The sequence below is a fragment of the Anser anser genome, assembly GCF_964211835.1.
Source record: "Anser anser genome assembly, chromosome: 1".
In the NCBI taxonomy this organism is placed as follows: domain Eukaryota; kingdom Metazoa; phylum Chordata; class Aves; order Anseriformes; family Anatidae; genus Anser; species Anser anser.
Window position 1 is genome coordinate 171,944,906 of NC_139720.1, and position 13,814 is coordinate 171,958,719.

Here is a 13,814-nt window from a genome sequence, read left to right on the forward strand (position 1 = left end):
CCACCAGTTTTTAATATTGCATTGCTATATTAGTAGACTTTAGTTTTGAATTTTCTTCTCTACATAGCTAACTGGGGAGATTACTATGGTTTTATGTGCACAGAACATAGGGACATATTTAAACTGTAACAGCCAAATGATATATATGAATAATTCCTCCTAAAACAAGAAAGCCAGATGAAAGAGGTCAACTTGTGTTTTCTACGCTTGCCATAGAAATAAAGGTGCTCTGAACTGTCTTTTCATATGCTATTGTTGGGGGATTGCAGTTTCCATACCTTCCACTTTTTCTTCAGGATATTTCACTAGTTATCCTCTTTTTCTCCAGTTTTGCCACGTACCTTCCCCTCCCCCCATCCCCCAATGCAAAAACTTTCACTTAAATGCTAATATCTTGAATAAGGTCAGTAGAAGATTATTTGTATTTATTACCTGAATGCCTTGGCATATTCAGCCTTATAGGACCAAATTTGATATTCCTCAGTCTTTAACTCAATGAATGTAGAAATATGTAGAGAAATATACCATTATTTTCTGTTGGAGCATTTTCAGTTCATTTATTCAAAATTTCTGCCTTTAGTTGAAAATTACTTAGTTCATTTGCAGTAGGCATATTGATGTAATAATTTTGATAATTATACAGTAGTAGGTAATGATGCAAAATTGCATTCAACTACTGATTTTTTTTTCAGTATTATATGTATCCACATGGACTGTCAGTAGCATGATGTGTTTTTTGCTGTTGTTGTTTGTTTGTGTTATACTTAAAAAAAAAAAAAGCAAAAAAGCTGTAAGTATTTATGCTGTTCCAAATACAAGAATCCAAACCTGCAAACAAAGTGTGCTGCAAACAAAGTGTGTGGAAAAATTTATACTTTCTCCTGGAGGCTTAGAACATGACACTGTGGTCATCATAACTTCAGCTATCCAAAAGGCAGTCACATCCGAGTTAATCACCCTAGGCTTCCTTTGTAATAAAGGAAGAAAATTAAGTACTTCCTGGACACTGTTTCTCTGATCTCCTTTAGACTTTTACCTTAGAATGAAATAAATTATGGGTTCTAATTAGTTTATATTTATTAAAAATGGCATCAAGATAGATAGGAACTATCTGTAGCATATATATTTACATTTGGTCAGAAGAAGCCTACTCAAGATTTCCAAAATAGCTTAGGCACTTGAAGCTTAGGACACTGCATTACCAAGAAAGGACAGATTCATATTACATATTCAATCTCACTTCTGCCATTTTATGCCTTTTTAAATAATATTAAAGATTTTGACAGTTTTAATTAGTGTGTAGATAATTCCTGTTCTTTAAAATAAGCAGGGTATAAATAATTAATGAGTTATAAATAATTCAGGTAGATGATACACGGGGAGCCTCCTAGAGACCATACTCCATCAAGTTAGGAACATTAACATCAGGCATTCCAGCCACCTTTCTAATAAGTGTATTAAATATGCAGCCAGATCCAAAAGATAAAAGTAGAGATCTGACCTCCATTCAGCAGCATTAATAATTAATCTGTCTGTCTACCTACCAATCATCTGTCTATTCAACTGAATCCTTCACCTTGTTCTGTAAATTTTGTACAAAGAGAGGACTTGACTGAGTGAATTAAAGAAGACTGTAACCAGAACCATACATCTTGAAAAAAACTTCCTTGACTGCACTTGATCTTTTTAGGAGTCATAAATTAATTTTCCTTTGTTCTTGTGCTGATTTCCACTATTAACTTTAGGCCATCAGAGCTGAAATTCTACTCTGCTACCCTAATCGTTTTTTTTGCTCTAGCACCATACAAATGCTTTGTTTTCCTTCTGTTGTCTCAATGTTAGAAATAGCATCCAGAAACAATAGCAGATTCCATGTAAGGGGCTGCACAGACATTCACAGTTTTTTTTGATTTTTTTTTTTAATCTAATTTATTAGTACCTTTGAATAGTGTAATACTCATGTGAGGAATCAAAGCAATTGAAAAGGATGACTGTTTGTTATTCAGATGGTAATGGGAGTACCTGTTGCAAAGGCCCTTTCAACAGTATCCTCACCAGGTTCAGGTGAGACTTTCCAAACTGTTCTAATTAATTCAGTTAACACAGATGGCTGATGAATCTATGTGACCACTTCAGCAAATGCACGATCCTTCTGCATGTATTATCTTAAACTACATACAAAACATATCTTGATTGTCTTCATTATAAACAAAAGACTCTTTTGTGATCAAACTTGCAACAGCAGGATCAATTTATACTATTTTATATTATTTGTATATCTTTTGGTCAATACTACATCATGAATTGGTAGAGGAATCTCTGAAATGGCCAGAACCAGCACAATTAAGTGCACAAATAGCACCTACAAACAGGCCTATGCACAGCCTGTAGGAATGTCTGGGACTGTCCAAACTTCCCACTTTCTCTACCATTTAATCAAATATCTTGCTTGTGAGTGGCTAGGGGTTAAATCAATCATCTTTTCTCAAGTCAATATACTGTCTCAAATCAGCAGATTGTTTGATCTACATGGAGACTAGCTGGACACTTCCCAGACAACACAGAGAACTGATGGCTAAGAGCACTGGGGGTGTGCATATGAACAGTCTTCATACCCAGCTGAACAAGTTATAACTATACAGCAAATTTGAATTTTGTCCTTATATCACAATTATGGCTTAAATTCCATGTGTGTAGAAGTACACAGGTTACATGGACAGATGAATGTGTAAAACACAGAAGAGCTAAAAATAATGCTCAGGGCTACTTCTTGGAAAGGGAAAAGTGCTCTTTAAGTGCTCTGCAACTCTCACTCTGGATTCTGTACTAGGCAAAATAGCTGGAAATCATAAAGCTGGAAATTGCTATCCAACCACATGCATTTATACTAGTCCAATTTAGGAATTTATATAGAATTTGCATGCTAAAACATGAAGGGTAACTTTGTGGCTTTTTAAAATGTCTTACTACTCATATATAATCTTAGAGAGTGTCTGAACTAAGGCCTTATTCAGACTTCAGCATTAGCACTTCTACTCCCATTATTATGACCAATTTTTTCTAAATGTGAATATATATATAATTAAAAAAAAAAAAAAAAACAGCAACAACAATAAAAGCTTTAAATCATTTTTTTAATTATACTGTCTTCCATTTGTTTTATGTGAAATTAAATGCCGCTGGGAAAAATCCATTCCTATTGTTCCTACACAGTTTTTCATAATTGTTTCTATTACAGAACTAATTAAATATTATTTTGAAGTTCTCTCTTTTAAGTGTAATTACGATTTAATGAAATTTTTACATATTTCTCACTAATATTGATTAACATTTAAGTGGTTTTTCTATTTCTCTCTCTTCTACTTATTACAGTAACTATGCTTTCCACTTATGTAATGGTATTAACATGGGAATCTTGAGAGAGGCAAAAAAAGTGCATTTTTACAGATTGGATAATCATAAGGTTGTTAGAACCTAGATTTCAAGGAACAGGTATCAGGTTTTTACCTTGACATTTTAATGTTTTTGTACTATTAGCATCACTTGTCTTGCAACACATGAATTTATATTTGTCCAGCCCACTCTTTTAAGACTGGTGTTCCTATTGTCTTCTGAGCAAATATATGTATAAAACATTGATTCACTTTATGCTCACTTTACAGTCCCTTTGTGCAAGTACAAGCAGAAAAGTCTAGATAAGATTTCTAAAGTTTCTTCTAAGAAAATAAAAGGAGTGTTCTCAAATCTGTCTGTCTCTCCTGAAATCACGTCACCTCCATATCTGCATAAAGTGATTGACTTTTGCCAGTGTAGAGACACATTAGTTCCTCTATTTTTTAGATGTTTAATTATTCATCATTATTAGCATATGGACATACTATACAACACGCACAAATACTATTCTTAATGGAGGAAGGGTTTGTAATTTGGTTAAAGACTGACTGACAGTTTACACATGAAAAATCTGTGATATGAATTAGCAAACTTAAAATTATGTATGGCTGATTAGGTGTTTCTTTATTAATGCTGAACATGTGCATGAAAATTTTCATCCACATTCTGACTGTCATTAGAATTTGGGTTTATATATTTACAGGTTCCATAATCCAGCAATTCCAGGATCAAAAAGGTTCCACAATCTACACAATACTAATGTGTTACTGGAGTTGATTCCCCCATCCACTTTGCAGATATCTTTATTTGAAAAGGAAAATCTTGAGTGTTTAAGTAACAAGCCACAATTATCTGTTAAATAATGGCTTTCTGAATTTTTGTATGAAAGGCTGGAAGGAATGTTGGTCTTGAAAAATAGCGCAATGGTAAAAAGAGGCAGAACTTCTTAATGATTAGGTACTTGGTGTCATATAATGTAAAATCTTAGAGTGGGCTGTATAGTTCCTCACTAGAAACAAAGCTTTTATTTCTGAATTGGCTGAATGTGTGAGAGAGAAAAATCTCCATCTTTTAAACCTGTGATATGGAATTATATTATATTTTTAAGTCTCAGATTGTCAGGTATTTAAAATTTAATAATCAGAAACGTAAATGAGCAACTGTATACTAATTCCTGGACAGCAATATTGAACAGTCAGTAAAATATGTTCTGAAGTTATCAGATTACTTTCTGTCTGCTTATGAAAGAAGTATTTTTTAATTCCCACTCTGTACTGAAATGAGTTGAAAACATTAAATCACAATTAAGGGTAGCTCTACCTGGATTTTTTTTTTTTTCTAGGCCAAGTTTCAAGACCAAAAACAAACTACTGAAATCCTTTATTTGAAAGTCTTATGTACAGTGATAGGTAATCATTCAATCATAGAATGGACATAGTTGGAAGAGACCCACAAGGATCATCAATTCTAACTCCTGGCTCCACACAGGACAACCCAAAAGTCAAACCATATGTCTGAGAGCATTGTCCGGATAAGCATATATAAAAATGCAGAAACCATTTTAAACTGTAAATACTACATTTTAAATACTTGTAGTTTAAATACTTATAGTTAAATACTTGTGGTTTTAATAGTACAAGCTTCTTTTCTTAATGTTTTGAAGTAGACTATCCTATAAAGGAATCCTCTTTTCTATAAATGCATAACAGTACTGGTATCAGCAGAGTTACAAGTCATGAAGATCTGGAATACTGCAGCAGCCAGATAGTTGTTTTTTTGTTGTTTGTTTGTTTGACAAATATATTAAATGTGCATACAGAGTTTGTCAAAAATCTGTAGGGCTCTTTTCACAGTAGTTCTAATGAGGACTGAGGACATGGTACATTACCTTGGAAGAAGTAAAGTGTATCACCTGGCTGTACAAGTTGTTCACACACATTAGCAAACCTGCAGTTTACCAGATGCCACTGAAACACTTCCATAGCTGAGCAAGTCTGCAAGACCTCCCACTCAAGATACCCGCTGTCACTTTCCCTGTAAGATGAATTTGTCATAACAAGACACGCTTATTGAGTTTCCCAAAGTGCCGCAGAGGGGGAAAAAAATAAAATTAGTGATTAATATTTTTATTAATTATACAATATTTAAATATACACTATTATAAAATAATTATTAAATTATAAAATATATAATATTATAAAATATATTTTATACAGTTATTTTTGGGGTAACTTTGAATACAAAATAATTTTTCTACCGTGACTGAATTCACCTGGGGAGGAGCCAATACATGTGCTAAATTTTTACTTTCTCTACACATAAAGCCTTTTTTTTCACCAGAGTCATTTAAATATTATAAGAGAAGAAAAGGTTGGGGTATACAAATGGCTGTTTTCACTCCTAGCGTTGTGGAAAAAACAAGAAGTTAGATATCTGAACAGTATTCTGTTAAAGTGAGGAAGTTCTTTGTTCCTCTGAACACAGAGAACATTTTAATTTTTATTAAGTTGGAGAATTAACTTCTTTTTTCAAGAAGTTAAAAATGTCAAAATTTCTTATTTGGACCTGAAAAGAACTTTTGCTCCCTCTAAGATCAGTGCAGCATTTTAAGTTTTACTTTAGGTTTATATGTAATATACATGCAACAGTAATAAAATGACTAGCTTATTTCAAATATTTTTATTCTTGAGTGACAAGTTTATTTTTAATTTTCTCATATTCCTCCCTCCACTTACTCACTTTTTCTTGGACAGCAATTCTCAGATTCAGCAGTACTTAGCTCCCATTTCACAACCTGTCAAATAGCTACTCAGGCAGAAAAGAACATATGTAGTCTCTGTAGACTGAAAATTAGTGTACTCGTAGTTATGTCTCCTCTTGGGAATTATCAATTCACTAGCTGCTGAAAAGGCTGCCAGAACAAACAGGAGTCGTCTGTGATAACCAGGGGAAAAAAAAAAAAAAAAAAAAAAAAAAAAGTAATATAATGCCAGAAATCTCTACTCCAGATGACCTCTATAAAGTTTTAAAGTTTCCCTGTTTCCATACCCCACTGATACACAATCACTTATCTTTTGAATTCAGTTATCAAGCAAATACTCAAGTACTCAAGCCACACAATTCAAAGTCACAGGACTGGATTTCTCACCAAACTTCAGAAATTAACAATGTAGCCTTCTACATGTGAGGTAGTTATCCTAAGCTTCCATTATACTGAAGGGAGTTAATAACTTGGAGATTTAATTCATCCCACCTCTGTCAGAAATCTTTTTTAGGATGAATCCACAATTACTCAGATAAATCCTATCCAATGTGACTTTGCCATAGAGCAATCAGACTATTAAGGATTTAGGAATAAATGTAAATATTCCTAATGCGTGCTTTTTTTTTTTTTTTGCTTTTTTTTTTTTTTCTACAAACCTCCTTCGATGAAACACAGAAAATTAGAACTTCAAATGCCTTTTCTGACAGAATGTGTTAATATCAGAAAAATGCATGGATCAAACTCTATGGGTTAAATAGGATTCTCCATGCAGTGTGGAATCCAGTGACTTATTAAACATTTTTAATTTATGATTGAGTTACTCCTAATAACAAATATAAAAAATATATTAAGAATTTATTCCCTGGATTTTTTTAAGTACAGAATCAATAGGGATAAGTAGGGAGATTCAGTTCTATTTAGCCTTCCTTATGAGCACCTTCACTAGATGATCTGACCTCTTAATGAAGGATTTTGTGATTCTGATTAGTTGATGCCTATAGCTCTTAAAAGATTCATGTGGGCAATTCATAGAACTGTTGGATTTCTTCTACTGATATTTTAAATGGTTATTCTGATGCTTCAAGGAAATACCTATTAGTATATAAATACAACACTGATATTTCCCTGGTACTCACCACTAAATCTAAGATTACGTTTTAGTAAACAAAATGATATTATATGCCAACTCCATTTAACGAAGGAAAACATTAAATTGGTGTTCAGCTAGACAACAACTGAATTTGTCTAGGATTAAGAAACAATAAAATTCTATTATTATACAACACGTGCACTTTATCCAACACTTGTTTTTTAACGGTAGTTTTTTTAATGGACTCTGCTAGAGGAGCGGATGCAGCACAAGCTGCAGGCGATGCTGGAGGAACAGGAACGCGTCATCGAGCACAAGCAGAAGGTAGAGGCGGGGGCACCGTGGTGGTGGCGGTGCTGGGGGCCGCGGTGGCGGCACTTACCCCGCTTCATGTGCCACAGGAGCAGGAGGTGCTGCTGAAGGAATGCTTCCAGAGCGAGGCTGAGACGCTGCAGGAGCAGACAAGAAGCTGCAGAAGAAGGAGGAGATGAAGAAGCCGTCGTGGCACCAAAGGGCACCGGATGGGCATGGCTTTGTCACCGATCCCTTTCTGCTGGGCCTGTTGTCTGTCGCGTTGGTCGTGTTCTTTGGTGCCCTGATGCTGATACAGCACGTGTAGTGACCTCAGTGCAATCCCAATAAATTCCTCCATTCTGCCTCCAGTTTTGGGTTTCCCGGAAAATGAGGGAATGTGGGAAAGGGCCGAGGAGCTGCCGCCCTCCCTGATGAGTCAGCCGGGGCCAGGACGAGGTGGGGCTGCTGACCTTTATTTGCTGGTGCTGCTGCTTTTGGTTTCATTTCCGTCCGTGCTCGAAGCAGCAATGCAGGAGCCGCTGTGCCTGGTGCAGAACGGGGCCAACGGGGTGCTGAGCCCCAACCCCGCGGCGCTGGAGGTGCTGCGCGGCATTGGGCAGCCCGTGGTGGTGGTGGTCATCGCGGGGCCCTACCGCACCAACACGTCCTTCCTCATGAACCGGCTGGCGCAGCAGCGCACTGGTGAGATAACAGGAGATTTAACGGGGTTAACGGGGGATTAACAGGGTTAACGAGGGGTTAACGGAGGATTAACAGGGCCGGAGGGTCCTGCTCGCCCCCACGCCCCCTCCTGGCCCCACAGGATTCGCCCTGGGTCACACGGTGCAGGCACAGACCAAGGGGATCTGGATGTGGTGCCTGCCACACCCACGCTGGCCCGACACCACCCTGGTGCTGCTGGACACCGAGGGGCTGGGGGACCCCAACAAGGTGGGTGCGGGGCTGGGGGGGTCGCGGGACCCCCGTATCCGGCCCTGACGACCCCCCCCGGGCACAGGGCGACAGCCACAACGATGCCTGGATCTTCACACTGGCGCTGCTGCTCTCCTGCACCCTGGTGTACAACAGCCTCGGCACCATCGACCATCAGGTGCTGCAGCACCTCGGGTACTGGGGGGGTCGGGGCGGGCACAATGGTGGCGGCGCTGTCACGGTGGCATCGTGGTGATGGTGCCACCACTCCCCTCAGGGTGGTGATGGCGCTGACGGAGCGCGTGCAGGTGCGGGTGGTGGATAGCAGGGACGCGGCGGCAGCCGACTTCGTGCGCTTCTTCCCCGGCTTCGTCTGGGCTGTGCGGGATTTCGTGCTGGAGCTGTCGCAGGATGGGCGGCGCATCACCGCGGACGAGTACCTGGAGCAAGCACTGCGCCTGCAGCCCGGTACGGCGGCTGCACCGCGGTGTTGCGGCTGGGTGACGCCATAGGGCCGCATCCTGATGGCCTCCTCACGCCGCAGGGAGCAGCCGCATGGTGCAGGAGCAGAATGAGCTGCGGTGCTGCCTGCGCGACTTCTTCCCCGAGCGCAAGTGCTTCGTGCTGCCACTGCTGGCCGAGATTGTGGCAATGACACGGCTGGAGGAGCTCGATGAGGGGCAGCTGCGCCCCGGCTTCCTGCGGCAGGCCAACGCCTTCTGCCAGCACATCTGGGACAAGGCCCCGGTGAAGGCGCTGCTGGGGCGGCAGGCGGTGACGGGCAGCAGTGAGTTGCGGCGGTGTGGGGACGAGCGGCCCCGTTTGGGTGCTGTAGGGGGGGTGACGCCGCCATTGCCTCCTGGCAGTGCTGGCAAGCCTGGCAGAGAAGTACGTGGCAGCCATCGCCAGCAGCGGGGTGCTGTGCCTGGAGAGCACGGTGACAGCGCTGGCGATGTCTGAGAACATGGCGGCGGTGGCGGCGGCAGTGGCTGAGTACAAGCAGCGCATGGAGCGGGAGCTGAAGCTGCCCACGGCCTCACAGGAAGCGCTGGGGGACGTGCACCGGCGCTGCGAACGCCGCGCCCTCACCCTCTTCATGGCGCGCGTCTTTGCTGACAAGGAGCAACGCTACCATGGCCAGCTGATGGTGGGTCTCAGCATGGCGCGGTGCGGCAAAGCACGCGGTGTCCTCCTGCCTGCTGAGTCGTGCATTGCCCCTGGCAGCACGAGCTGGAGGTGGCCAAGGAGGAGTTCTGCCAGCGCAATGAGGCGGCCTCGGTGGAGCGGTGCCGCGCGGTGCTACGGCAGCTGTGGCAGGACGTGGAGCAGCGCCTGGACCGCGGGGAGTACGCCCTGCCGGGGGGCTTGCGCCGCTTCCAGGAGCGCCTGCAGGAGCTGATGGAGGAGTACCACCGGTGGCCCAGCAAGGGGGTGAAGGTGAGCGCGGTTCCAGTGCCATATGCGCGGTGCCCGTGCTGGTGGCGGTAGCACCCTGACGGCTGCGCACACCAGGCGGCGGCAGTGCTGGAGGAGTTCCTGCGGGAGCGCGAGGTGCTGGCGCGGGCACTGTGTGCGGCAGACCAGCAGCTGTCAGAGCATGAGAGGGAGTGGGTGGCCAGCGAGGCGGTGGCGGCAGCAGCGACGGCAGCAACAAAGGAGGCTGCGGAGGCGGCCCAGACACGGCAGGAGGAGCAGCAACACACCTTCGAGGAGCACAAGCGGCAGCTGGAGGAGGGGCTGAGGCAGGAGCAGCGGGCGATGCTGGAGGAACAGGAGCGCGTCATCGAGCACAAGCTGCAGGCAGGCGTGGGGGCGCTGTGGTGGTGGCGGCTCTGGGGGCTGTTCCAGTGGTGCTGAGCCTCCTCCGTGTGCCACAGGAGCAGCGGGCGCTGCTGCAAGAAGGCTTTAAGCAAGAGGCTGAGAAGCTGCGGAAGCAGATCGAGAAGCTGCAGGAGGAGAAGGAGGAGATGAAGAAGCCGTTGTGGCGCCAAAAGGTGCTGGACGGGCTCTGGAATGTCGCTGAGATTTGCCTGACGAGTCTTGTATGTTACGGAGTGCCGCGGCTCCTGCAGCGGGTACGGCGCATATAATCTTAGCACAACCCCAATAGATTTCTCTGTGGTGTCACCGGCTTTGGTTTTCCTGGGAAGTGAGGGAACGTGGGAATGGGCCAAACAGCTGCTGAACTTGCCACTGAGGCAGCTAGGGGCAGGACAAGGTGGGGCCACTGACTTTTTTCCGCTCGTGCTCTCGCTTTCGGTTTTGTATTTTTGCTTGGAGCCGCCGTTGAGACACCACTGAGCCTGGTGCGGAACGGGGCCGAGGGCATGCTGAGCCCCAACGCGAGGGCCCTGGAGGTCCTGCGCGGCATCAGGCAGCCCGTGGTGGTGTTGGTGGCCATCACGGGGCCCTACCACACCGGCAAGTCCTTCCTCATGAACCGGCTGGCGCAGCGGCGCACCGGTGAGATAACGGGGTTAGTGAGGAGGTTAATGGGGCTAATGAGGAGGTTAAAGACATTAACAGCCTCCCGGCCCTGCAGACTATGCCCGGAGCTCCAAGTTGCACACACTGACCAAGGGGATCTGGATGTGGTGCCTGCCGCACCCTCGCTGGGCTGACACCGCTGTGGTGCTGCTGGACACCGAGGGGCTAGGGAACCCCAACAAGGTGGGTGCGGGGCCAGGAGGGGTGGTGGGATCCCCGGATCCAGCCCTGATGACCCCCCACCCAGATGTAGGGCGACAGCTGTAACGACGCCTGGATCTTCACGCTGGCGCTGCTGCTCTCCAGCACCCTGGTGTACAACAGCCTCGGCACCATCGACCATCAGGCGCTGCAGCACCTCGGGTGCTGGGGGGGTCGGGGCGGGCACAATGGTGTCGGTGCTGTCACAGTGGCATCGTGGTGATGGTGCCACCACTCCCCTCAGGGTGGTGATGGCGCTGACGGAGCGTGTGCAGGTGCGGGTGGCGGATAGCAGGGATGCGGCGGCAGCCGACTTCGTGCGCTTCTTCCCCGGCTTCGTCTGGGCCGTGCGGGATTTCATGCTGGAGCTGTCGCTGGATGGGCGGCACATCACCGCGGACGAGTACCTGGAGCAAGCACTGCGCCTGCAGCCCGGTACGGCGGCTGCACCGCGGTGTTGCGGCTGGGTGACGCCATAGGGCCGCATCCTGATGGCCTCCTCGCACCGCAGGGAGCAGCCGCATGGTGCAGGAGCAGAATGAGCTGCGGCGCTGCCTGCGCGACTTCTTCCCCGAGCGCAAGTGCTTCGTGCTGCCACTGCCGGCCGAGGTTGAGGTGATGACGCAGCTGGAGGAGCTCGATGAGGGGCAGCTGCGCCCCGGCTTCCTGCGGCAGGCCAACGCCTTCTGCCAGCACATCTGGGACAAGGCCCCGGTGAAGGTGCTGCCGGTGTGGCAGGCTGTGACAGGCAGCAGTGAGTTGCGGCGGTGTGGGGACGAGCGGCCCCATTTGGGTGCCGTAGGGGGGGTGACACCGCCATTGCCTCCTGGCAGTGCTGGCGAGCCTGGTGGAGAAGTACGTGGCGGCCATCGCCAGCAGCGGGGTGCTGTGCCTGGAGAGTGCGGTGACGGCACTGACCCCACTTCGTGTGCTGCAGGATCAGGAGGCGCTGCTGAAGGAGTGCTTCCAGAGCGAGGCTGAGATGCTGCGGGAGCAGATCAAGAAGCTGCAGGAGAAGAAGGAGGAGATGAAGAAGCCATCGTGGCACCAAAGGGCACCGGATGGGCATGGCTTTGTCACCGATCCCTTTCTGCCGGGCCTGTTGTCTGTCGCGTTGGTCGTGTTCTTTGGTGCCCTGATGCTGATACAGCACGTGTTGTGACCTCAGTGCAACCCCAATAAATTCCTCCATTCTGCCTCCAGTTTTGGGTTTCCCGGAAAACGAGGGAATGCGGGAAAGGGCCGAGGAGCTGCCGCCCTCCCTGATGAGTCAGCCGGGGCCAGGACGAGGGGGGGGCTGCTGACCTTTATTTGCTGGTGCTGCTGCTTTTGGTTTCATTTCCATCCGTGCTCGAAGCAGCAATGCAGGAGCCGCTGTGCCTGGTGCAGAACGGGGCCGACGGGGTGCTGAGCCCCAACCCCGCGGCGCTGGAGGTGCTGCGCGGCATCGGGCAGCCCGTGGTGGTGGTGGCCATCGTGGGGCCCTACCGCACCAGCAAGTCCTTCCTCATGAACTGTCTGGCACAGTGGCGCACCGGTGAGATAATGCGGGATTAACAATTAATGGGGTTAATACGGGAGTTAACGGGGGATTAACATGGTTAACGAGGGGGTTAATGGAGGATTAATGGGGCTGGAGGGTCCTGGTCGCCCTCACACCCCCTCCTGGCCCCGCAGGCTTCGCTCTGGGCCCCACGGTGCAGGCACAGACCAAGGGGATCTGGATGTGGTACCTGCCACACCCACGCTGGCCCGACACCACCCTGGTGCTGCTGGACACCGAGGGGCTGGGGGACCCCAACAAGGTGGGTGCGGGGCCGGGGGGGTCACCCATGTGTTATGGCCCCCCCCCCCCGGACGTTACGGGAACCCCCCCGTGAGTTACTGGGGGCAGGGCCTGGGTCTACGCCCCCCCCCCCAAGCACCTTTGTGTCCCTTTGCCCCCTCCCCCTCTTCCCCCTGGGGATGGGGCCGGGGGTTGTGTGTGGGACACCCACGGGTGCCGTGGGGGGGATATTGGGGGGGGGGGGGGGTCGCATGCCCCGCGCCCCGCCCCGGTGACGCGTGGGCGCAGACCGCCTGGGCTCCACCCAGTGCCTGCGCTGCCTCATCACCTTCCCCGATGCCGCCTTCGCCGCCCGGCATGCCAAGCGCGAGCACCCGCAGGACTTCTTGGCGGCAGCGCTGCGCGGCGCCCTTTTCGTCTGCGTAATGTATCACCAATGCTTGCCAGGATACAGGTGGGTCTGGTCCTATTCATTAATGGCATAGAATGAAGGATATTTCTTTCATTTCAGAGTGATCCAAATGAGATACCTTTAAGCTCTGCAGAGAACAAAAACTGGATTCAGAGGGATCCTAACTGATTGGAGGAATGGTCTGAAACTAGCTGGATGGGATTCAGTGGAAGTAAGGGCAAAGTGTTGCATTTAGCAGAGCAGTCAGTCAGACTCATGGAACTCAAGGAACCATCACCATCACCATCACAGAGGGGAGGGGAGGGGAGGGGAGGGGAGGGGAGGGGAGGGGAGGGGAGGGGAGGGGAGGGGAGGGGAGGAGAGGAGAGGAGAGGAGAGGAGAGGAGAGGAGAGGAGAGGAGAGGAGAGGAGAGGAGAGGAGAGGAGAGGAGAGGAGAGGAGAGGAGAGGAGAGG

At 47.4% G+C, this 13,814-nt stretch overlaps 4 protein-coding genes across 4 annotated transcripts; all 4 read left to right on the top strand.

Annotated features, from left to right (window-relative positions):
* Positions 1 to 3,917: 3,917 nt before the first annotated feature.
* Positions 3,918 to 9,118, top strand: LOC310892712 (guanylate-binding protein 3-like). Its single transcript, XM_083820872.1, has 4 exons — positions 3,918 to 8,243; positions 8,365 to 8,492; positions 8,560 to 8,669; positions 8,752 to 9,118. Exons 1-4 carry the CDS (start codon positions 7,937 to 7,939, stop codon positions 8,984 to 8,986), a joined length of 780 nt encoding a protein of 259 aa, XP_083676998.1. The 5' UTR covers positions 3,918 to 7,936; the 3' UTR covers positions 8,987 to 9,118.
* A 210-nt stretch (positions 9,119 to 9,328) lies between these two features.
* On the top strand, positions 9,329 to 10,770 carry LOC310892711 (guanylate-binding protein 7-like). Its single transcript, XM_083820871.1, has 4 exons — positions 9,329 to 9,621; positions 9,699 to 9,911; positions 9,987 to 10,274; positions 10,352 to 10,770. The coding sequence occupies exons 1-4, from the start codon at positions 9,427 to 9,429 to the stop codon at positions 10,562 to 10,564; spliced, it is 909 nt and encodes a 302-aa protein (XP_083676997.1). The 5' UTR covers positions 9,329 to 9,426; the 3' UTR covers positions 10,565 to 10,770.
* A 4-nt stretch (positions 10,771 to 10,774) lies between these two features.
* Positions 10,775 to 11,385, top strand: LOC310905546 (guanylate-binding protein 4-like; the record flags this gene model as incomplete). The annotated part of the gene is made up of 2 exons (XM_083851951.1): positions 10,775 to 10,954; positions 11,215 to 11,385. Exons 1-2 carry the CDS (start codon positions 10,802 to 10,804, stop codon positions 11,383 to 11,385), a joined length of 324 nt encoding a protein of 107 aa, XP_083708077.1. The 5' UTR covers positions 10,775 to 10,801.
* Positions 11,101 to 12,143, top strand: LOC310880103 (guanylate-binding protein 4-like; the record flags this gene model as incomplete). The annotated part of the gene is made up of 3 exons (XM_083795417.1): positions 11,101 to 11,144; positions 11,407 to 11,597; positions 11,674 to 12,143. Exons 2-3 carry the CDS (start codon positions 11,414 to 11,416, stop codon positions 12,141 to 12,143), a joined length of 654 nt encoding a protein of 217 aa, XP_083651543.1. The 5' UTR covers positions 11,101 to 11,144; positions 11,407 to 11,413.
* Between the last annotated feature and the right edge of the window lie 1,671 nt (positions 12,144 to 13,814).

What these genes read in the sequence shown, in the direction of transcription:
- LOC310892712 (XM_083820872.1), top strand. Translation starts at nt 7,937, where the DNA reads ATGTGGGAAAGGGCCGAGGAGCTGCCGCCCTCCCTGATGAGTCAGCCG. An exon ending in GCTGGCGCAGCAGCGCACTG is followed by an intron (nt 8,244 to 8,364) that starts GTGAGATAACAG and finishes CTGGCCCCACAG; the next exon opens with GATTCGCCCTGGGTCACACG. An exon ending in GGCTGGGGGACCCCAACAAG is followed by an intron (nt 8,493 to 8,559) that starts GTGGGTGCGGGG and finishes CCCCGGGCACAG; the next exon opens with GGCGACAGCCACAACGATGC.
- LOC310892711 (XM_083820871.1), top strand. Translation starts at nt 9,427, where the DNA reads ATGTCTGAGAACATGGCGGCGGTGGCGGCGGCAGTGGCTGAGTACAAG. An exon ending in GCTACCATGGCCAGCTGATG is followed by an intron (nt 9,622 to 9,698) that starts GTGGGTCTCAGC and finishes TGCCCCTGGCAG; the next exon opens with CACGAGCTGGAGGTGGCCAA. An exon ending in GGCCCAGCAAGGGGGTGAAG is followed by an intron (nt 9,912 to 9,986) that starts GTGAGCGCGGTT and finishes TGCGCACACCAG; the next exon opens with GCGGCGGCAGTGCTGGAGGA.